The sequence below is a fragment of the Triturus cristatus genome, chromosome 12 (genome assembly GCF_964204655.1).
Source record: "Triturus cristatus chromosome 12, aTriCri1.1, whole genome shotgun sequence".
Lineage (NCBI taxonomy): Eukaryota > Metazoa > Chordata > Amphibia > Caudata > Salamandridae > Triturus > Triturus cristatus.
In genome coordinates, this window is record NC_140595.1 from 538133632 (window position 1) to 538158132 (window position 24501).

Here is a 24501-nt window from a genome sequence, read left to right on the forward strand (position 1 = left end):
AAGGTGCACCAGAGGGGTACACGGCTCTGGAGAATACCCCGTACATCGCATTAAGATAATGCGTGGGGTCCTGACCTGGTCCTGGAAACGCAGGATACTGCTCAGGCCTCACCGGACTCAGGCCGACCGGCGCCGACGGTGGATTCAGCGGAGCCGAAGGCTCACTCGGGGCCAGAGGCTCCTCACACGGGACCGGGGACGAAGCCGGAGCCGGAGATAGAGCCAGTGTCGGAGATGGAGCCTGGCCGGAGCCGGGGAATGTTCCGGTGAAGCCACAGGTGATGACAGGCCAACAGGCGAATCCGGAACAGGTGAGGGAGACACAAAGTCCTTACGGCGTCAGGAGGGCGATGCCGATCTCGGAGCCGCATCCCTATCCGAGTGATGCCGGGATGAATGCCTTCTCTTCTTCTTGTGCTTCCTGGATTTGGAAGCATGCCCCGAAGTCGACTTTGACGCCGACATCGATCTCGACCTCAATCTCGACTTTGATATTGATTTTCCCTGGCCTCTTTTTTCTTTCTTCATCCTCGCGATGAAGAGCTTTGCTTCCCTCTCCTTAAGAGCCTTGGAACTCATCTTGCGGCAGCAAGAACATCCCTCGACATCATGGTCCGATGAGGGGCACCACACGCAGTCGTCATGCGGATCTGTTATGGACATGTGTTTCCCACATTCACGACAGATCTTAAATCCTGACTTCTTAGTCGACATTCTGCGGAAGAAGACAAACAGAAACCAGCAGAAAACAAAGTAACCAGTATAGCTACAGAGAGAGATTCCCGAATTCCGTTGGCGTCGACGGCGCGGAAAAAAGGGAATTGACGTCATCACGCCGACGAGGTCTTCTTATGGAGCCGGTGACGTCAGCAGAGTCACGAGCGGAGCCGTGTTTCTGTGACGTCGTCTTCGACCTCATCGGCGTAGACTGCTACAAAAGTTTCCGAATGTTGCTGGCGCAGGGGATATTCACAAGGTGAGGAATCCACTGGCAGATGTATCCATCAGAAATACCCAGCCTGCTGCTACTGTAGTCAGTCAATGTCTGTGGAAATGTGATGAGTATAATAACTTAAATCGTTCTTATATAAGTAAAAATAATGTTTTATACTAGTCTATTTTCAAGAAGAATTTTCAAAAATCTGATCTCTGAAGCTCCTCTACCTATGTTATCATTAGTTTGTTCATTCATTTCTGGAGAGCCTCCATTCCCCCCCATCTTCATCACAGTTTCTTCTTCATTACTTAGTGGCACTTCTTCCTTGAGTTCTTCTGTCAATCTGGCCTGTACTTGTTCTGGGTGACTTTTTGGTTCTGTAAAAACAAAAAACAACATCTATGAAAGTGATGAACCTTTATAAGGTAGCATTTATATGTTGATATACATTTATTTTACATAACACAACTATCAACGTAGTCTCTTAATGATCACTTCTTCTAGGAAAAGTAATCATATTTCACTTTCTCAATAACAAAAGCAACACACATCGAAGGGTAATGTCGGTAGTATTTTGAGATATTTTCTTCCACATTTCTCCCAATCGAGCTTTACAATGTTTGAAAGTATGATCTCAGATGGCTTCACGGCACATTATGTAACATGGGAAAGCTGATGAGGAACACTGTATTAGTGTATGAGGGTTTTTATACTTTGGTCATAGCCTCAAGTCCATTCTTCAGCAGGACTTACTATAGAAGCAATCTGAAAAAGCTCTTCTCTAAGGCAAGCCCACTCACCCACAAATGGTTCTTGAGTAATTGAATTAGTTTACAAACAGTTGAAATGAGGGAGGATTAAAGAAAGGCTAGCACTGTTGAATTGAAGACATAGACACATATGGAATTGTAAGAAAATACCAGGAGTTGGACCAGAGAGGATGAGAACAGGTCTGTGAAAAAGTAGCTATTTAGCTATTCCTATGTGCATGAAACATCATTCATTTTGTAATTGCCAGTGTCTTGATTACTACTTGCAATCAATAAACTCTTTGGGGCCATACTATGGTAAATACACATTTTCATTGTTTGTGCAGGACGCAGCTTTAAAAAGGTGTGCTGGGCGCAAACAGTGAACATGCGCCCTATTACCATGAAAGTGCTGCCTACAGGGCAGTCGTGAACTTGTGCAGTCCCGGGGGCAGTGCATTCCTATGTAAAACTGCGACTGCTTTACAGCCGCTCTGTATGTTCACAGTGCAGGTGGCAACCTGCCTGCCCTTTTGAAGGATTAGAGATCCCCTTGCAAGCTTGTGCAGTCACTGACAGCACCCGCCTACAAGGGGATGTCTGGGGGGGTCCATGGGACCCTCTTTTCCCCCTCCAGATGGCTGCTATTATGGGGCGCAGTGACAGTGAGCCACCTTTTAGATGGCGCACACTGAGTGCGCCTCCTGAGGGCTCTTTTCTTCTGTGCCCACGTCTGTAATACGGCGTGGCAAAGGGAGTCCCTCATTTGCAGGGCGCTCGCCCCCATGCAAATCAGGGAATGCCTCCTGCAGATATGTGAGCTTTAAGTGAGCCAGCGCTATCAGTATTACTGAAGGGGTGTCTTCTGTAATACCAATTTGCCTAGGGGGCGGGCAAACCGGGCGCAAATGCCCATTGCGCCCCCAGGGCACTTTATGTAATACGGCCCTCGATATACTTGTCTTTGGGAACCCCACACCTGTCTTTCTGGAAAAGCTTGATGCACCCTACTAATTTTAGATGACAATGATGAGGCCTGAATTTTCATGATATGTTGGTCTGTTCCATCTGAAAAACATTTCATCTATTAATAAAAACTTTATTAATGAAACATGTCAAGGCCATACATAAAAAGAACTGTTGCAATCTATTTCATATTTCCTTTACCCATTTTATCAGACGCCTGCTCTTTCTCTGTTGGGGAGCCTCTATTTTCCACCATCTCGATTACGGTTTCTCTTTCACTGTTCAGTGATACATCCTCCATGGGTTGCTCTGACATTCTTGGTTCTGCTGGTTCTAGATTCATTTTTGGTTCTGTGAAGCACAAATGGTACATCTCCATTAATGTGAAGACTCATTAAAAGGCATGCCCTTAAACACATCCCGGATACACTTCTCACTACCATACCTTTCTGGAAGCCTTAATGATTATTTGATTCAGGTAAAAAACATATTTTCACTTTCTCCCTATCAGAAACAATAATAATCTAAGCCAGTTCATTATGGTGCAGTGAAATTTCCCTCCTTTGAGCTTTGGAACGCAAGTAAGTTCTAAGATAGCTGTCTGGTATTCTCCTGACATGTGAATATCATACTATTCCAAAATATTTGTAAATCCTGCAGTCACCTATAAGGGTATCCCAGTGTCGGGTTCAGGAGACAAAACTGGGAGCAGCAAGATTGAAAATAAGACAAAATCTAGAAGGTATAGTTGGGTTGGTAGAAAAAAGCGATTGTCAGTAGAATGAAGGTGCTCCCGCAGAACCCCCCATTGCTTAGGAGCCAGATACGGAAATGAGCGGTGCCAGACCCAGTTTTTAAGCTGAGTGAGAGCAGGCATTTCAAGGATGCACATCACATGGGCTTGTTCAGGCTTATACGGGAAAAGGAGAGATTGCAGATAAGAAAAGAGACGTATACAATGGCAACATATGAACAGGTGATTTATCGGATAAACGATCAGGTGGATGGATAAGTTGGATGTAGTATGGGAAGGGGGGTCTACATGCTCCTAATGTACAGTAAAGACATCCCCTGAGTTCACTGCTCTCAATGTCCCCCATAAAGTTTAAAAGGTTATGCATAGACAAATGCTTTACATACGATAGACCGCCCCACGATAGATTAGAAAGGGACTGAATGAAAAACCACACCCCCTCCCATGAAAAAGACACGATCATTGGGAGGACGTTGTTGCATGAGAAGGGAATATTGCTGTTTCACAATATGGATTATATAATACTGCAGTAAGCGTTAAGGGAAAGGGAAGTTCCTTCAGAGGTGAAAAGACGCTATGTGTGTTGGATTACAATTGGACATTACTTGCTTAGAGTGGTTTGCCGTTTACACTTAGGGTTTGCAGTATCAAAACACTAGGCTTCATACCGGGCTACATAATAAAAATGTGATGTTTTGTACTTTGTTTGATCTTCAATGATGTACACTTTGGTAGGATCTAAACCAATGACCAACCGTTAAAACAAGCATTTGCAATGCAACAGGTCTCGCATTTACGCGAGTTTGAGCTATTGGCATTGTTTAACCCCTTCGCTGCCAGGCCTTTTCCCCTCCTGTGCCACGCCCTTTTTTGGCTATTTGGGGTAGTGTGCGCTTAGACCCCTGTAACTTTTTGACCACATAAGGTATCCACGCCAAATTTGCGTCCTTTTCTTCCAACATCATGGGGATTCTAAAGGTACTCAGGGTTTGTGTATTCTCCCAGAGGGGTCACAGAAATGAGCCAAAATACAGCAAAATTTGGGGGGGGTTTCGGAAAAATTGGAAAAACGGGCTGCAAATGAAAGCATCTGGGTTTTTCCCTGCAAATGTTATCAAAAAAGGGTTTGTGGGGTTGAAATCACCATTTTCCCAGCTTTTCGGGGACACCAGACTTTTGTCAGAAACCCAACATTTTTTACACAGTTTTGGCATTTTTCTGGGACATAGCCTAATTTTGCTATTTTTTGTGCTTTTGACCTCCTTCCAGTTAATGGCAGAAATGGGTACAAAAGCAATAATGGATCCTGGAAAGCTATACATTTTCGAGAAGAAGACAAAATTATGAATTCAGCAAGGGGTCATTTGTGTAGATCCATCAAGGTTTTTTTATAGAAACTAACAGTTAAATATAGGATAAATTGAAAATTAGTTGAAAAAAAAAAGCCTTTCGTGTCAACGTTTTCACCTGTAACTTCTTCTAATTATGACAGCTCTTTGAAAGCAATATACCATTACATCCGCTGGACATTACTGGTTGTGGGGATATATAGGACTTGTAGGTTCACCAAGAACCCGACGAACCCAGAGCCAAAAACTGAGCAGCAACTTGCAATGGTTTTTTATTATGTACCGGGTATATAGTAATTATTCTGTAAAAATGTGTACATGGAAAAATCGGTATGAAAGACACATATGTATTTCTGAAATGGGAACAAAATATAGAGTTTAGAAACAGTAGATATTTGCACATTTCTGAAATTGGGAATACTCATACTAGCATGAGAATTATCAGTCATTTTTTAGAATGACTTCTTTTTTACACAATATCTCTCATTTGGAAGGCAGAAATGCATCGAAAGTCAATAGATAATAACAGTTCCTTTACAAAACTGAATTACCCTAAGTCGCCCGATAAAAATGGTACCTCACTTGTGTGGGTAGGCATAGTGCCCGCGACAGGAAACGGCGCAAAACGCAACGTGGTCACAACTCAATATCGCAGTGAAAATTTACCCTTTTTTGGCAAAGTGCCTAGCTCTAGTTTTTGAACCCTAGCTCTGCGGGCACCTTGGGAAACCTAGCAAACCTATACATTTTTGAAAACTAGACACCCAGGGAAATCCAGGATGGGGTGACTTGACTGCCTCCCACCAGGGTCTGTTACCCAGAATCCCTTGCAAACCTAAAAAATTGTCAAAAAACCACATTTTCCACACATTTCTGTGGTGGAAAGTTCCGGAATCTGCGTGGATCCACAAATTTCCACCCACCCCGCATTCCCCAAAGTCTTACGAGAAAAACGGTACCTCACTTGTGTGGGTCGGCCTAGTGCCCGCGACAGGAAACGGCGCAAAACGCAACATGGTCACACCTCAATTTCGCAGTGAAAAATGACCCTTTTTTGGCAAAATGTCTAGCTGTAGTTTTTGAACCCTAGCTCTGCGGGCACCTTGGTAAACCTAGCAAACCTATATATTTTTGAATACTAGACACCCAGGGGAATCCAGGATGGGGTGACTTGACTGCCTCCCACCAGGGTCTGTTACCCAGAATCCCTTGCAAACCTAAAAAATTGACAAAAAAAGCACATTTTCCACACATTTCTGTGGTGGAAAGTTCCGGAATCTGTGTGGATCCACAAATTTCCACCCACCCCGCGTTCCCCAAAGTCTTACGAGAAAAACGGTACCTCACTTGTGTGGGTCGGCCTAGTGCCCGCGACAGGAAACGGCGCAAAACGCAACGTGGTCACACCTCAATTACGCAGTGAAAAATGACCCTTTCTTGGCATAATGTCTAGCTGTAGTTTTTGAACCCTAGCTCTGTGGGCACCTTGGGAAACCTAGCAAACCTATACATTTTTGAAAACTAGACACCCAGGGGAATCCAGGATGGGGTGACTTGACTGCCTCCCACCAGGGTCTGTTACCCAGAATCCCTTGCAAACCTAAAACATTGACAAAAAAAACACATTTTCCACACATTTCTGTGGTGGAAATTCCGGAATCTGCGTGGATCCACAAATTTCCACCTAACTTGCGTTCCCCAAAGTCTTACGAGAAAAACGGTACCTCACTTGTGTGGGTCGGCCTAGTGCCCGCGACAGGAAACGGCGCAAAACGCAACGTGGTCACACCTCAATTTCGCAGTGAAAAATGACCCTTTTTTGGCAAAATGTCTAGCTGTAGTTTTTGAACCCTAGCTCTGCGGGTACATTGGGAAACCTAGAAAACCTATACATTTTTTAAAACTAGACACCCAGGGGAATCCAGGATGGGGTGACTTGACTGCCTCCCACCAGGGTCTGTTACCCAGAATCCCTTGCAAACCTAAAACATTGACAAAAAAAAACACATTTTCCACACATTTCTGTGGTGGAAAGTTCCGGAATCTGCGTGGATCCACAAATTTCCACCCACCTTGCGTTCCCCAAAGTCTTACGAGAAAAACGGTACCTCACTTGTGTGGGTCGGCCTAGTGCCTGCGACAGGAAACGGCGCAAAACGCAACGTGGTCACACCTCAATTTCGCAGTGAAAAATGACCCTTTTTTGGCAAAATGTCAAGCTGTAGTTTTTGAACCCTAGCTCTGCGGGCACCTTGGGAAACCTATACATTTTTGAAAACTAGACACCCGTGTGCTTCCAGGGAGGCATGGCTTGCGTGGATCCCCCAACGTTTCCTTACCCAGAATCCCCTGCAAACCTCAATTTTAGCTGAAAAAATCACATTTTTCACACATTTTTGTGTGGGAAAGTTGAGGCATCACCGGGCTGACACAAATTTCCTACCACCCAGCATTCCCCCGGGTCTCCCGATAAAAACGGTTCATCACTCGTGTGGGAGGCCCAAGTAGCCGCGACTGGCAAGGCCCCAAAACGTATTGAGGCGACATGAAAATTGCCTACCTCTAAACGACCTGGTTTCGCAAGGGAGGTCACCTGGGTTTTTGGCCCGGTGCTCGGCGGCCACCTAGGGGAACCTACCAAACCCACACATTTCTGAAAACTAGACACCCGGGGGATTCCAGGGAGGTATGGCTTGCATGGATCCCCCAACGTTTCCTTACCCAGAATGCCCTGCAAACCTCAAATTTAGCTGAAAAAATCACCTTTTTCACACATTTTTGTGTGGGAAAGTTGTGGCATCACCGGGCTGACACAAATTTCCTACCACCCAGCGTTCCCCCGGGTCTCCCGATAAAAACGGTGCCTCACTCGTGTGGGAGGCCCAAGTACCCGCGACAGGCAAGGCCCCAAAACGTATTGAGGCGACATGAAAATTGCCTACCTCAAAACGACCTGGTTTTGCAAGGGGGGTCACCTGGGTTTTTGGCCCCGTGCTCGGCGGCCACCTAGGGGAACCTACCAAACCCACACATTTCTGAAAACTAGACACCCAGGGGATTCCAGGGAGGTATGGCTTGCGTGGATCCCCTAACGTTTCCTTACCCAGAATGCCCTGCAAACCTCAAATGTAGCTGAAAAAATCACCTTTTTCACGCATTTTAGTGTGGGAAAGTTGTGGCATCACTGGGCTGACACAAATTTCCTACCACCCAGCGTTCCCCCGGGTCTCCCGATAAAAACTGTGCCTCACTCGTGTGGGAGGCCCAAGTACCCGCGACTGGCAAGGCCCCAAAACGTATTGAGGCGACATGAAAATTGCCTACCTCAAAACGACCTGGTTTCGCAAGGGAGGTCACCTGGGTTTTTGGCCCGGTGCTCGGCGGCCACCTAGGGGAACCTACCAAACCCACACATTTCTGAAAACTAGACACCCGGGGCATTCCAGGGAGGTATGGATTGCGTGGATCCCCCAACGTTTCCTTACCCAGAATGCCCTGCAAACCTCAAATTTAGCTGAAAAAAATCACCTTTTTCACACATTTTTGTGTGGGAAAGTTGTGGCATCACCGGGCTGAAACAAATTTCCTACCACCCAGCGTTCCCCAGGGTCTCCCGATAAAAACGGTGCCTCACTCGTGTGGGAGGCCCAAGTACCCGCGACAGGCAAGGCCCCAATACGTATTGAGGCGACATGAAAATTGCCTACCTCAAAACGACCTGGTGTTGCAAGGGGGGTCACCTGGGTTTTTGGCCCCGTGCTCGGCAGACACCTAGGGGAACCTACCAAACCCACACATTTCTGAAAACTAGACACCCGGGGGAATCCAGGGAGGTATGGCTTGCGTGGATCCCCCAACGTTTCCTTACCCAGAATGCCCTGCAAACCTCAAATTTAGCTGAACAAATCACCTTTTTCACGCATTTTTGTGTGGGAAAGTTGTGGCATCACTGGGCTGACACAAATTTCCTACCACCCAGCGTTCCCCCAGGTCTCCCGATAAAAACGGTGCCTCACTCGTGGTGGAAAGTTCCGGAATCTGCGTGGATCCACAAATTTCCACCCACCTTGCGTTCCCCAAAGTCTTACGAGAAAAACGGTACCTCACTTGTGTGGGTCGGCCTAGTGCCTGCGACAGGAAACGGCGCAAAACGCAACGTGGTCACACCTCAATTTCGCAGTGAAAAATGACCCTTTTTTGGCAAAATGTCAAGCTGTAGTTTTTGAACCCTAGCTCTGCGGGCACCTTGGGAAACCTATACATTTTTGAAAACTAGACACCCGTGTGCTTCCAGGGAGGCATGGCTTGCGTGGATCCCCCAACGTTTCCTTACCCAGAATCCCCTGCAAACCTCAATTTTAGCTGAAAAAATCACATTTTTCACACATTTTTGTGTGGGAAAGTTGAGGCATCACCGGGCTGACACAAATTTCCTACCACCCAGCATTCCCCCGGGTCTCCCGATAAAAACGGTTCATCACTCGTGTGGGAGGCCCAAGTAGCCGCGACTGGCAAGGCCCCAAAACGTATTGAGGCGACATGAAAATTGCCTACCTCAAAACGACCGGGTTTCGCAAGGGAGGTCACCTGGGTTTTGGCCCGGTGCTCGGCGGCCACCTAGGGGAACCTACCAAACCCACACATTTCTGAAAACTAGACACCCGGGGGATTCCAGGGAGGTATGGCTTGCATGGATCCCCCAACGTTTCCTTACCCAGAATGCCCTGCAAACCTCAAATTTAGCTGAAAAAATCACCTTTTTCACACATTTTTGTGTGGGAAAGTTGTGGCATCACCGGGCTGACACAAATTTCCTACCACCCAGCGTTCCCCCGGGTCTCCCGATAAAAACGGTGCCTCACTCGTGTGGGAGGCCCAAGTACCCGCGACAGGCAAGGCCCCAAAACGTATTGAGGCGACATGAAAATTGCCTACCTCAAAACGACCTGGTTTTGCAAGGGGGGTCACCTGGGTTTTTGGCCCCGTGCTCGGCGGCCACCTAGGGGAACCTACCAAACCCACACATTTCTGAAAACTAGACACCCAGGGGATTCCAGGGAGGTATGGCTTGCGTGGATCCCCTAACGTTTCCTTACCCAGAATGCCCTGCAAACCTCAAATGTAGCTGAAAAAATCACCTTTTTCACGCATTTTAGTGTGGGAAAGTTGTGGCATCACTGGGCTGACACAAATTTCCTACCACCCAGCGTTCCCCCGGGTCTCCCGATAAAAACTGTGCCTCACTCGTGTGGGAGGCCCAAGTACCCGCGACTGGCAAGGCCCCAAAACGTATTGAGGCGACATGAAAATTGCCTACCTCAAAACGACCTGGTTTCGCAAGGGAGGTCACCTGGGTTTTTGGCCCGGTGCTCGGCGGCCACCTAGGGGAACCTACCAAACCCACACATTTCTGAAAACTAGACACCCGGGGCATTCCAGGGAGGTATGGATTGCGTGGATCCCCCAACGTTTCCTTACCCAGAATGCCCTGCAAACCTCAAATTTAGCTGAAAAAAATCACCTTTTTCACACATTTTTGTGTGGGAAAGTTGTGGCATCACCGGGCTGAAACAAATTTCCTACCACCCAGCGTTCCCCAGGGTCTCCCGATAAAAACGGTGCCTCACTCGTGTGGGAGGCCCAAGTACCCGCGACAGGCAAGGCCCCAATACGTATTGAGGCGACATGAAAATTGCCTACCTCAAAACGACCTGGTGTTGCAAGGGGGGTCACCTGGGTTTTTGGCCCCGTGCTCGGCAGACACCTAGGGGAACCTACCAAACCCACACATTTCTGAAAACTAGACACCCGGGGGAATCCAGGGAGGTATGGCTTGCGTGGATCCCCCAACGTTTCCTTACCCAGAATGCCCTGCAAACCTCAAATTTAGCTGAACAAATCACCTTTTTCACGCATTTTTGTGTGGGAAAGTTGTGGCATCACTGGGCTGACACAAATTTCCTACCACCCAGCGTTCCCCCAGGTCTCCCGATAAAAACGGTGCCTCACTCGTGTGGGAGGCCCAAGTACCCGCGACAGGCAAGGCCCCAAAACATATTGAGGCGACATGAAAATTGCCTACCTCAAAACGACCTGGTTTTGCAAGGGGGGTCACCTGGGTTTTTGGCCCGGTGCTCAGCGGCCACCTAGGGGAACCTACCAAACCCACACATTTCTGAAAACTAGACACCCGGGGGATTCTAGGGAGGTATGGCTTGCGTGGATCCCCCAACGTTTCCTTACCCAGAATGCCCTGCAAACCTCAAATTTAGCTGAAAACATCACCTTTTTCACACATTTTTGTGTGGGAAATTTGAGGCATCACCGGGCTGACACAAATTTCCTACACCCAGCGTTCCCCCGGGTCTCCCGATAAAAACGGTTCCTCACTCGTGTGGGAGGCCAAAGTACCCGCGACTGGCAAGGCCCCAAAACGTATTGAGGCGACATGAAAATTGCCTACCTCAAAACGACCTGGTTTCGCAAGGGAGGTCACCTGGATTTTTGGCCCGGTGCTCGGCGGCCACCTAGGGGAACCTACCAAACCCACACATTTCTGAAAACTAGACACCCGGGGGATTCCAGGGAGGTATGGCTTGCGTGGATCCCCCAACGTTTCCTTACCCAGAATGCCCTGCAAACCTCAAATTTAGCTGAAACAAATCACCTTTTTCACACATTTTTGTGTGGTAAAGTTGTGGCATCACTGGGCTGACACAAATTTCCTACCACCCAGCATTCCCCCGGGTCTCCCGATAAAAATGGTGCCTCACTCGTGTGGGAGGCCCAAGTACCCGCGACAGGCAAGGGCCCACAACGTATTGAGGCGACATGAAAATTGCCTACCTCAAAACGACCTGGTTTTGCAAGGGTGGTCACCTGGGTTTTTGGCCCGGTGCTCGGCGGCCACCTAGGGGAACCTACCAAACCCACACATTTCTGAAAACTAGATATCCGGGGGATTCCAGGGAGGTATGGTTTGCGTGGATCCGCCAACGTTTCCTTACACAGAATGCCCTGCAAACCTCAAATTTAGCTGAAAAAATCACCTTTTTCACACATTTTTGTGTGGGAAAGTTGTGGCATCACAGGGCTGACACAAATTTCCTACCACCCAGTGTTCCCCCGGGTCTCCCGATAAAAACGGTGCCTCACTCGTGTGGGAGGCCCAAGTACCCGCGACAGGCAAGGCCCCAAAACGTATTGAGGCGACATGAAAATTGCCTACCTCAAAACGACCTGGTTTCGCAAGGGAGGTCACCTGGGTTTTTGGCCCGGTGCTCGGCGGCCACCTAGGGGAACCTACCAAACCCACACATTTCTGAAAAATAGACACCCGGGGCATTCCAGGGAGGTATGTATTGCGTGGATCCCCCAACGTTTCCTTACCCAGAATGCCCTGCAAACCTCAAATTTAGCTGAAAAAATCACCTTTTTCACACATTTTTGTGTGGGAAAGTTGTGGCATCACCGGGCTGACACAAATTTCCTACCACCCAGCGTTCCCCCGGTCTCCCGATAAAAACGGTGCCTCACTCGTGTGGGAGGCCCAAGTACCCGCGACAGGCAAGGGCCCACAACGTATTGAGGCGACATGAAAATTGCCTACCTCAAAACGACCTGGTTTCGCAAGGGAGGTCACCTGGATTTTTGGCCCGGTGCTCGGCGGCCACCTAGGGGAACCTACCAAACCCACACATTTCTGAAAACTAGACACCCGGGGGATTCCAGGGAGGTATGGCTTGCGTGGATCCCCCAACGTTTCCTTACCCAGAATGCCCTGCAAACCTCAAATTTAGCTGAGACAAATCACCTTTTTCACACATTTTTGTGTGGTAAAGTTGTGGCATCACTGGGCTGACACAAATTTCCTACCACCCAGCGTTCCCCCGGGTCTCCCGATAAAAATGGTGCCTCACTCGTGTGGGAGGCCCAAGTACCCGCGACAGGCAAGGGCCCACAACGTATTGAGGCGACATGAAAATTGCCTACCTCAAAACGACCTGGTTTTGCAAGGGTGGTCACCTGGGTTTTTGGCCCGGTGCTCGGCGGCCACCTAGGGGAACCTACCAAACCCACACATTTCTGAAAACTAGATATCCGGGGGATTCCAGGGAGGTATGGTTTGCGTGGATCCGCCAACGTTTCCTTACACAGAATGCCCTGCAAACCTCAAATTTAGCTGAAAAAATCACCTTTTTCACACATTTTTGTGTGGGAAAGTTGTGGCATCACAGGGCTGACACAAATTTCCTACCACCCAGTGTTCCCCCGGGTCTCCCGATAAAAACGGTGCCTCACTCGTGTGGGAGGCCCAAGTACCCGCGACAGGCAAGGCCCCAAAACGTATTGAGGCGACATGAAAATTGCCTACCTCAAAACGACCTGGTTTCGCAAGGGAGGTCACCTGGGTTTTTGGCCCGGTGCTCGGCGGCCACCTAGGGGAACCTACCAAACCCACACATTTCTGAAAAATAGACACCCGGGGGATTCCAGGGAGGTATGGCTTGCGTGGATCCCCCAACGTTTCCTTACCCAGAATGCCCTGCAAACCTCAAATTTAGCTGAGACAAATCACCTTTTTCACACATTTTTGTGTGGTAAAGTTGTGGCATCACTGGGCTGACACAAATTTCCTACCACCCAGCGTTCCCCCGGGTCTCCCGATAAAAATGGTGCCTCACTCGTGTGGGAGGCCCAAGTACCCGCGACAGGCAAGGGCCCACAACGTATTGAGGCGACATGAAAATTGCCTACCTCAAAACGACCTGGTTTTGCAAGGGTGGTCACCTGGGTTTTTGGCCCGGTGCTCGGCGGCCACCTAGGGGAACCTACCAAACCCACACATTTCTGAAAACTAGATATCCGGGGGATTCCAGGGAGGTATGGTTTGCGTGGATCCGCCAACGTTTCCTTACACAGAATGCCCTGCAAACCTCAAATTTAGCTGAAAAAATCACCTTTTTCACACATTTTTGTGTGGGAAAGTTGTGGCATCACCGGGCTGACACAAATTTCCTACCACCCAGCGTTCCCCCGGTCTCCCGATAAAAACGGTGCCTCACTCGTGTGGGAGGCCCAAGTACCCGCGACAGGCAAGGGCCCACAACGTATTGAGGCGACATGAAAATTGCCTACCTCAAAACGACCTGGTTTTGCAAGGGGGGTCACCTGGGTTTTTGGCCCGGTGCTCGGCGGTCACCTAGGGGAACCTACCAAACCCACACATTTCTGAAAACTAGACTTCCGGGGGATTCCAGGGAGGTATGGTTTGCATGGATCCCCCAACATTTCCTTACCCAGAATGCCCTGCAAACCTCAAATTTAGCTGAAAAAAATCACCTTTTTCACACATTTTTGTGTGGGAAAGTTGTGGCATCACCGGGCTGACACAAATTTCCTACCACCCAGTGTTCTCCCGGGTCTCCCGATAAAAACGGTGCCTCACTCGTGTCAGAGGCCCAAGTACCCGCGACAGGCAAGGCCCCAAAACGTATTGAGGCGACATGAAAATTGCCTACCTCAAAACAAACTGGTTTTGCAAGGAGGGTCACCTGGGTTTTTGGCCCCGTGCTCAGCGGCCACCTAGGGGAACCTACCAAACCCACACATTTCTGAAAACTAGACACCCGGGGGATTCCAGGGAGGTATGGCTTGCGTGGATCCCCCAACGTTTCCTTACCCAGAATGCCCTGCAAACCTCAAATTTAGCTGAAAAAAATCACCTTTTTCACACATTTTTGTGTGGGAAAGTTGTGGCATCACCGGGCTGACACAAATTTCCTACCACCCAGCGTTCCCCCGGGTCTCCCGATAAAATTGGTGCCTCACTCGTGTGGGAGGCCCAAGTACCCGCGACAGGCAAGGGCCCACAACGTATTGAGGCGACATGAAAATTGCCTACCTCAAAACGACCTGGTTTTGCAAGGGGGGTCACCTGGGTTTTTGGCCCGGTGCTCGGCGGCCACCTAGGGGAACCTACCAAACCCACACATTTCTGAAAACTAGACATCCGGGGGATTCCAGGGAGGTATGGTTTGCGTGGATCCCCCAACGTTTCCTTACCCAGAATGCCCTGCAAACCTCAAATTTAGCTGAAAAAAATCACCTTTTTCACACATTTTTGTGTGGGAAAGTTGTGGCATCACCGGGCTGACACAAATTTCCTACCACCCAGTGTTCCCCCGGGTCTCCCGATAAAAACGGTGCCTCACTCGTGTGGGAGGCCCAAGTACCCGCGACAGGCAAGGCCCCAAAACGTATTGAGGCGACATGAAAATTGCCTACCTCAAAACAAACTGGTTTTGCAAGGGGGGTCACCTGGGTTTTTGGCCCGGTGCTCAGCGGCCACCTAGGGAAACCTACCAAACCCACACATTTCTGAAAACTAGACACCAAGGGGATTCCAGGGAGGTATGGCTTGCGTGGATCCCCCAACGTTTCCATACCCAGAATGCCCTGCAAACCTCAAATTTAGCTGAAAACATCACCTTTTTCACACATTTTTGTGTGGGAAAGTTGAGGCATCACCGGGCTGACACAAATTTCCGACCACCCAGCATTCCCCCGGGTCTCCCGATAAAAACGGTGCCTCACTCGTGTGGGAGGCCCAAGTACCCGCAACAGGCAAGGGCCCAAAACGTATTGAGGCGACATGAAAATTGCCTACCTCAAAACTACCTGGTTTTGCAAAGGGGGGTCACCTGGGTTTTTGGCCCGGTGCTCAGCGGCCACCTAGGGGAACCTACCAAACCCACACATTTCTGAAAACTAGACACCCGGGGGATTCCAGGGAGGTATGGCTTGCGTGGATCCCCCAACGTTTCCTTACCCAGAATGCCCTGCAAACCTCAAATTAAGCTGAAAACATCACCTTTTTCACTCATTTTTGTGTGGGAAAGTTGAGGTATCACCGGGCTGACACAAATTTCCTACCACCCAGCGTTTCCTCGGGTCTCCCGATAAAAACGGTGCCTCACTCGTGTGGGAGGCTCAAGTACCCGTGACAGGCAAGGCCCCAAAACGTATTGAGGCGACTTGAAAATTGCCTACCTCAAAACGATCTGGTTTTGCGAAGGGGGTCACCTGGGTTTTTGGCCCAGTGCTTAGCGGCCACCTAGGGGAACCTACCAAACCCACACATTTCTGAAAACTAGACACCCGGGGGATTCTAGGGAGGTATGGCTTGCGTGGATCCCCCAACGTTTCCTTACCCAGAATGCCCTGTAAACCTCAAACTTAGCTGAAAACATCACCTTTTTCACACATTTTTGTGTGGGAAAGTTGAGGCATCACCGGGCTGACACAAATTTCCTACCACCCAGCGTTCCCCCGGGTCTCCCGATAAAAACGGTGCCTCACTCGTGTGTAATTTTGATGTCTCCTCAATAGGTTTTGGGCCCTTGCCTGACGCGGGCACTATGCCTACCCACGCAAGTGAGGTACCATTTTTCTCTGAAGACTTTGGGGAACGCAGGGTGGGTGGAATTTTGTGGACCCACGCAGATTCCAGAACTTTCCGACAAAAAAATGTGAGGAAAAAGTATTATTTTTGAACACATTTTTTGGTCTCGCTGAGCCAAAGGCTCGAAGAGACATTTTGTATGTGGGATTTTCAAAGTGCTACCCACAGTCTTTTGGCTGGCCTAAACCTTGAGTGCACGATCACATGCACGTGCACAGCTGCTCCCACTCCCCCCTCCCTTCTCTATAGCTTTCTTTCACTTTAGCCGCTTTGACCCTTGCATTCCCCCCTCCCTTCTCACCCAGCCCTTTGATGCTCTGCTCGATTACTTTCACTTTCGCAGCTTTGATGTTTGATTTTTATTGCCTTTGTTTATGTGACGGAGATCCATTGCATTTGGCAGAACATTTCTGGGGCCGTATTGCATGAAATACACCAGGTGGCGCTAACGTGTTTTACAGAGCACCATACAGCATTTTGTTCTGCGTTAAAAAAAAAAGACGCTTTAGGAGCGGAAAGGAGCTATCCCTTTTACTTGTATTAAAATGTATTTTTAAAGGTGTCTCAAAGGATCCTGAACATAGTTTATACTAGCATGCTCCAATACTGTCCGTATTTCACTCCTGATTGCACTGGCCTTCCAGGTCCTAAGACTCAGACTCATGATTTTACTGTAATTTCAAAACCAATCTAACATTTGTTTTGTTTTCGGTATTACCTTAGTAAAGCATACCTATGTGATCTTACTCTCCTTGGTCAGTGTTTTATTATGGATGACAAGATGTTTTCTCATTAGGACTCGCACCATAAGCCTCTTTCATTTCAAACATCTGGAAACGCATTCGTCTCTGTAACTATATAGTAATGGCTTTCAGTTACAGCTGGCGGAAATTATGCTACACACCTATTTATTGCCTTCACCAAACGATTCTGCTTTCACTGGTTTGACCATAACTTGCCAAAATATTTTACTGATGCTTTCGGCAGTGTCTCCACTTCTGTCTGATCACTCCTCAAATGACACCTTCCTTAATCCCACCCACAAGCAAGGTAAGCCACTCAATTGTATGCTAATTTCAAACACTTTATCCAAATCTAAACCCATCATCGCTCCATCTGACATCACACATTTCACATGCAAATCAGTTCGCCTCCTTGTAGATTGCTCTCTCATGTACCCATCTGCTGTAGAAAACAGGACCCCACTGCTCTCACTGCTTTCCACGTGATCTTCATAAAGACCTCACTTCAGTCTTGCACTACAGCTCATACAACTGCTTCATTATCCACCTTGTACCAAAGATAGGCCTCAGCCATGAATTACACTTGAAATAAGAGCGCATAACAGTAAATGAGGGCAGCAGTACATAAATGGCGAAAGCACATATTCACTGCTAACTTCTTGGTTAATAAGCAAGCCCTTCATACACTGCATAATGATCTAGGAGGTGTCAAATCTATCTATTTCCAGGACCTCATTACCTCACCATCCACAAGCGCTCTGTGCAAACCTTCAGCTCTTTACTCTCTCCATCATCTTCAATTATCAGTATTCTATTGTTCATCCTTACCTGCTCATGACTTCACCCTGCTACATCTGCTGCAAGATTAACACTATAATTAGTCCACAGTGCTCAAGTCCTCACTCGCCTCAACCCTGCGCAGTTACATTATTACGATTTAACACAACATCCTCCTAACAAACGTTTCCTCTTATGAAAGTAGCTAATCCACCCTGTGCCCCCCCCTGTAACCATTTCGTCCTCCCTTCATCAAATCTTTGCCTCTTTCATCCAACAGTTTCCCCTGCGTTTCCCTTCGCACTGACTGCCTGTCCTGTAACAGTCTACTCAACCCTCTCCTGTGTTCGGGACCCTTCATTCCACTATCCTATCCTCTCCTCTGTTCTTGTCTATGCTCATACTCTTAGATCGTTCTGCCTCTCCTTTGATATTGCTGGTCACCCCACACTTTTCTCAATGAGCGCACGGGGCATTAGCTGGGTACCAGCCCTTATGCTCCTCAATAAGCAGCAGCAATCGTTGCAGTTTCACCATGGTGAGTTTAGTAAAAGTTTATTTTACTACTTTCGATAACTGGTGCCTTTCGCAAACAGAAAAGGTAACGACAATGTATGGCACATTACAAGATGGCATGTTTTAATACTAGGGCTTCTGATTATATGCATAACGTTTGATCTAGCAGACATGATTGAACATATGGTGAGACACTTAAATGAAGGCTTAGGGCTCAAATCACAAAGGGACTAATATGCAATAAAGTTACGTGTCTCTTCACTCATGGCAGAATCTCCGCACTGCACTCACTTCAGTGCGCTGGACAGAGAGGCTGCCCAGAGTGCAGAGACTCCACACTTGTACCTTTACTACACGTAAGTCCCTTTGCAAATCAGACCCTTAACCTCTACTTCTTTGTGATTTTTAAAATAAAGAGAGGGAAGCATTTATAGTAAAAATGGAAAACTCGTGTCTCTATTTACGATGCAGTTATTGGTTGTTTTTAACTTTCAAGAAAATAACACATTTGTTCTTAAGCGACATCCATATCTTAAATCACACATTTTATGATTTTGACATTTGGAATTTCATGTCATACCCTTCACTTGTGCCCATTCCCGACTTCTTATACCCTTGTTATCTAGCAGTGCTTTCAACACCACAGGCCATCAAATTCTGGACGGAACGGCCCTAAACGGTTTCGCCCATACCTCTATAATCACACTCAAATGCTAACAAGCATTGGCATCGCCAATAGGTCTCGCCTTTGGGACCGTTTAAGTGTTTAGTTATCCAGCACAATATCCTTGGTGCAGTAACATTAACTGTTGCATGGCTAAACACTTATAAGGTCCCAAAGGCTTTGGTTTGCAATGGATTCTGGGTAACAGAACCTGGTGAGAGCCAGTGAAGTCACCCCATCCAGGATTCCCCTCGGTGTCTAGTTTTAAAGAATGGATAGTTTTTCTAGGTTTGCCTATGTGCCAACTGCGCTAGGGCCCAAAATCCACAGGTATGCACATTGCTAAAAAAAAAAATCGGAGCCCAGTGGGCTTTCTGCCGCCCTGGGGGGGAATCGGGGAAGGGGGTTTCATCCTGATATGCCCCTAAAGGGGCAGAAAGACTGTGGCTATTTTTTGTGGGGGTGGGGGCATTGGTATGACCATTTTGGGTAGCCCCCACCCCCACGCATAAAAAAAGCCTGCATACTCGCTGGCGCCTACTGGGCTTTCTGCCCCCCCAGGGGGCAGATCAGGGGCCACTGCCACCATCTGCCCTCCCGGGGGGAAGAAAGACTGGAATTTCTCTGGGGGTGGGGTGGGGTATTGTCATGCCCATTTTGGGGAGCCCCTACCCCTACACTAATAAAACAAAAAAATCCATGGTTTCTAGTCGGCATTCTGTGCCCCCGGGGGGGCCAGATTGGGGGCTTCAGCTCCCATCTGCCTCCTGGGGGGCAGAAAGACTGACATTTTTGTGGGGGGGGAGAGTGGGGGCATTGGCGTGCCCGTTTCGGGCAGCCCACACCCTAAAAACAATGGCGCCAAAAATCCCTGGTGTTTAGTGGGCTTTCTGCCCCCCCCCCGAAGGGGCAGATTAGGGGCCAATGCCCCATCTGCCCCCCGGGGGGGCAGAAAGACTGTAATAATTGGGGGGTGGGGTGGGATGGGGTGGGGGTATGGGCCTGCCCGTTTTGGGCAGCCCCCACCCCTATTTTTTTTTTTAACAATTCCCTGGTGTCTAGTGGGCTTTTTGCCCCCCCCCCCCCCGGGACTTAGGAGTTGGATGCCAGTAAATAGAATCAATGAAAGGAGAAATTTGAGTAAACGAAGGAAGGAAAAAAAAGATGTGCTGAAGCATTTTGAACGTATTGAAGCTGGGGCAGAAAGTAATTAGGTAATCCGACATACACAAGGTGAAAAGAATGACCTCCATGTGCTGTATTATAAATGTGGCTCAGGAGTGCAAAGGGCATGTGCGCCCCTTTACAGCAGGGGACACAGACACTTGTGCAGCCCCTTCTTTTACACTGATGTGCACCAGCACTGTCATGAGAGGGTGTGCCCTAATCTGCATGGGTATACAAAGCAGTGATGGATGGAATGCTTGAATAAATATCAGCCACTGGTAATCACTCTGGGCTGCATCCCAATTAACCTTTATTTTACACACCATGCCACCTCAGTTTGGAGGCAGCCTTATGCAAATCAGTCTTGACCCTGCTAAAAAAGGAACAGTCGAGTCTAACTACTAGGCCATGTCGTCCCTCAACTGGCACACAAGGAACCCAGGACAGTTTTCGCCCTAGTTACGGGCTCATCCGCCGGGGTACAGATTGGTTTGAGTGACACAGTGTGCACAGGATATACGTCTGGGCATACCTGTCTCACTTAGGGCCACACAATCAGTATACATAACAGTGATGGATGGATTGCGTGAATTAATCTAAGCCACTGGTAATCACTCTGGGCAGCATCCCAATACATCCAGTGGTCGAAATGGGTGGGATTGGCAGGGCACGACGAGCCCCTACTTCTTTAATTTCATAGAGTCCGTTCCCCTACTTTCTTATTTTAAAAATGCCTCCCGGACGGCAGAAATCGCCAAGGCTGATAGTTTAGGCTCAGTCCTAGGATGCTTGGTTCCAGTCCAGGGAGGACTTGGCTTGGCAGTTCGGGCTGGACAGTCGCCATGAGGCACAGGGTCAAGACTAACTTTCATATGGCTGGGTCCACACTGGAATGGCATGGTGAGCAAATAACGATGGATTTAGGCCCAGATCTCTGTACTGGGGTGAATGTATGACATTGTTCTGCATTCTGTCCGTCAATTGTTCTTTTTGCATTTGTCACCCCAAGTGGGACGGGTATGCTCAGACGTCAGTCCTGTGCTCTCCATGCCACTGGAATCAAGCTATCATGGCTGAAGAGGGGTGAAACCCCAAAACCAGTCCTAGGACGCTTGTTTCCAGTCCAGGGAGGACCTGGCCTGGCAGTTCGGGCTGGACTGTTCCCATTGGGCACAGGGTCAAGACTGATTTGCATATGGCTGGGTCCAAACTGAAATGGCATGGTGAGCAAAAAAATTATGGATATAGGCCCAGATGTCTGTACTGGGGTGAATGTATGACATTGTTCTGCATTCTGTCCATCAATTGTTCTTTTTGGCTTTTGAGGACGGGCGGAATGGGTAGAGAAGGAAAAGGACTCTGTCTTTTCCTTCGTGACCAGAGAAGACAAGGCCAGTGTACAGCTGTCTATCCTCTCTTTGTTCCCCCTCTTCCCTCTCTTTCTGTCTCGTGAAAAACAAGACTTCAAGAAACAGGTATTACCTTCTCTTTCCTCCTTTCGTTCATTTGCTCCCCTGTGAAATGGATCCAAAAAAGAAAAACACTTTTGATGGAAACGTCGTCTTTTTCTGACATTTTTAAATTTCAAAGTGCAGCCTCGGGGTGGAGAGAAATAAAACATTAAAAATATGAAAAATAACTAACTAACTAAAGCAAGACAGAGTGGTTGCAAGATGCCAGATGAACAAGTTACTTACCTTCGGTAACGCTTTTTCTGGTGGATACAGTATCTGCCTGTGGATTCTTCACCTTGTGAATATCCCCTGCACCAGCATTCCACGGAATTTTTCCTAGCTCTCCACGCCGACGTGGACGTCATAATTCCACGGCTCTGCTCGCGACTCCATATGACGTCACCGGAGCCATAAGAGAGCCACGTCGGCGTGATGACGTCAGTTCCACCCATTTTTTCCGTGCCTCTGAGGCGAACAGGTGGACTGACACAGACTCAAGTATACATAGTACACAACATTTGAACCAATATATACCGCACAAAGTCAAAAAGGTAATCTAAAAACAACAGCATTTCCTATAAATGTACTAGATAGAAAATACAATGAATAAACAACCAGCCAAAAAAGGTATCTTTTTAGGTATACAAAGGTGGACAACTGGGAGGCGGGTAGGTCAGTGAGGAATCCACAGGCAGATACTGTATCCACCAGAAAAAGCGTTACCGAAGGTAAGTAACTTGTTCTTCTGATGGATACATCTGCCTGTGGCTTCCTCACCTTGTGAATCGATTCCCACAGCAGTCTCACTCCCGGAGGAGGGCGTCCATCTTTCCTATACCAAAAAGTCCTGCAAGACAGAGCGCGCAAAATGGCCCTCCCTCCTCATCTCAGAGTCTAAGCAATAATGCTTTGCAAAAGTATGGAGGGAGGCCCAAGTCGCGGCCTTACAAATGTCTGCAACTAAAACACCCCTGGCCAAAGCAGAGGTGGAAGACTTAGCTCTAGTACAATGAGCTCTAATATCCACAGGTGGAACCTTACCAGCCAGGGCGTAGCAGATCTTGATCGTTAGGATGATCCACCTGGACAGAGTGCGCTTGTGCACAGCTTTGCCTTTTGAGTGTCCAACATAGCCCACGAAGAGCTGATCTTCCAAACGTATATCTTTTGTTCTGTCCAAATAAAAGCTCACTGCTCTTTTAGGGTCCAAGCGGTGAAGTCTCTCCTCCTCCTTGGAAGGGGGAGGATAAAACGCAGGGAGAGTAATGGACTGCCCCAGATGAAAAGGAGTAACTACCTTAGGTAGGAAAGCAGCCCTGGTCCTGAGGACCATCCTTTCAGCACGTAAGGTTAACAAGCATTTGCAATGCAATAGGTCTCGCATTTACGCGAGTTTAAGCTATTGGCATTGTAAATGACGATGCCTTTTATTTATGTTTGAAAAACGGAAAAAAAAATAAAAGGCATTGTTATTTGCAATGTGAATAGCTCAAAGTTGCGTAAATGCGAGACCTATTGCATTGTAAATGCTTGTTTGGGTAGGCACGGGCAGATTAAGTGATTTGCCCAGAATCACATGATTTTAAGTCGACGCCGAGACTCAAACCTGATTCCCCAGCTCTAAATTCTGCAGCGCTGGCAGTTAGACTACATCTCTTTCCTTGTCCTCTTCGGTGTTATGCTGCTCGCACATTCGTTTTGAGGAAAATTGCTCATTGTTTGTCATTTCTCAGGGGGAAAAAGTTATTTTCTCGGATACGGAATCAAAACTGCAAAGGCCGGAAATTGAAACTGAAACTAAAGCCCCAGGCGCAATTGTAGTTCCGCATCTTGTACTAGGGGTTGAGGAGTTAATGCACAAAGACATGTATAACATGAGAGAAACGGGGCTTCTTATAACATTGAAGATGTTTGCAAACTCGTAGAAAATACATTTTTATCACATAAAAAGTAGAGTCATACTAGCAGCCTCGTATTTTAAGGCATTGCGTCGTGCTGCGCTGCTATTGCCCGCTAGTCACCTGTTCGGTATGAGTTGGTGACAGTTTAGACTGAAGACAACTATTTAGTGTTGTGTTTCTTTAAATCATAACAATGCCGAAAGAGGAAAGAGAAAGATAATTAAAAAACTGAGGAATAAAGGAGAATCAAAAACGTAGAAAGAATGAAAAAGGAGTCCGAAAAATGGGAAATTAAAGAGAAACAGGGAAAGCGGGAGCGGTAAGTTGGGCAAGAATATTAGACGTACCAAGAAGAGGAAAGAGCATGAGAAAGAGAGAAGGAGGATAAGAGTCAGGAATATGGAGAAAATTTGCATGACGCTGACAGAATAAGAGAAAGAAACAAGTGCTCACCAGGCAGCCACGGCAGAACAACGAAAGAACGCACGCAAAGTGAAAGTAATCATTTTGCAGGCGCTTTGATGTTCTCAGTGGCTGCGCGGCTCACTGGGAACATCAAAGCACCCGCGAAATGTACACGCAGGCTGCCAAATGGTGCGCGCGCACATGCACTGAAGTTGGGGGCAAAGTGAAAGTAATCATTTCGCGGGCGCTTTGATGTTCTCAGTGGCTGCGCGGCTCACTGAGAACATCAAAGCGCCCGCGAAATGTACACGCAGGCTGCCAAATGGTGCGCGCGCCCGGCGCACATGCACTGAAGTTGGGGGCCTGAAAAGCACTCGTTTGCACTTCCAAATCACCGTCTTCTATAGCTCTCGCCAGAGCAGCGCTAAAGCGCTGGCTCAGGCGAGACCTAAAAACGGGGGTTTTGAACTAAGAGCTTGAAGCTCACTCACCCTCCTTGCTGAGGTTATGGCTACAAGAAAGACCGTTTTAAAGGACAACAGCCTCAAAGGACAGCTATGAAGGGGCTCAAAAGGGGACCCCATCAAAAAAGGTAAAACAAGATTAAGGTCCCACTGTGGCATTACAAAGGGAGTAGGTGGAAACCTATTAGTAA

The 24501-nt window shown here is 47.9% G+C and overlaps 1 protein-coding gene across 4 annotated transcripts in view; it reads right to left on the reverse strand.

The window, feature by feature from the left end:
• The window catches only part of LOC146776237 (dynein axonemal assembly factor 1-like), a 668903-nt gene that overhangs the window by 549302 nt on the left and 95100 nt on the right, over positions 1-24501 (reverse strand). For all 4 annotated transcript variants that reach the window (XM_085638027.1, XM_085638025.1, XM_085638028.1 and 1 more), the window contains exons 3-4: positions 2854-3003; positions 1165-1314 (exon numbers count right to left, since the gene is read on the reverse strand). In XM_085638027.1, the coding sequence (XP_085494153.1) occupies positions 1165-1314; positions 2854-3003 (300 nt within the window). The remainder of the gene's footprint in view (positions 1-1164; positions 1315-2853; positions 3004-24501) is intronic.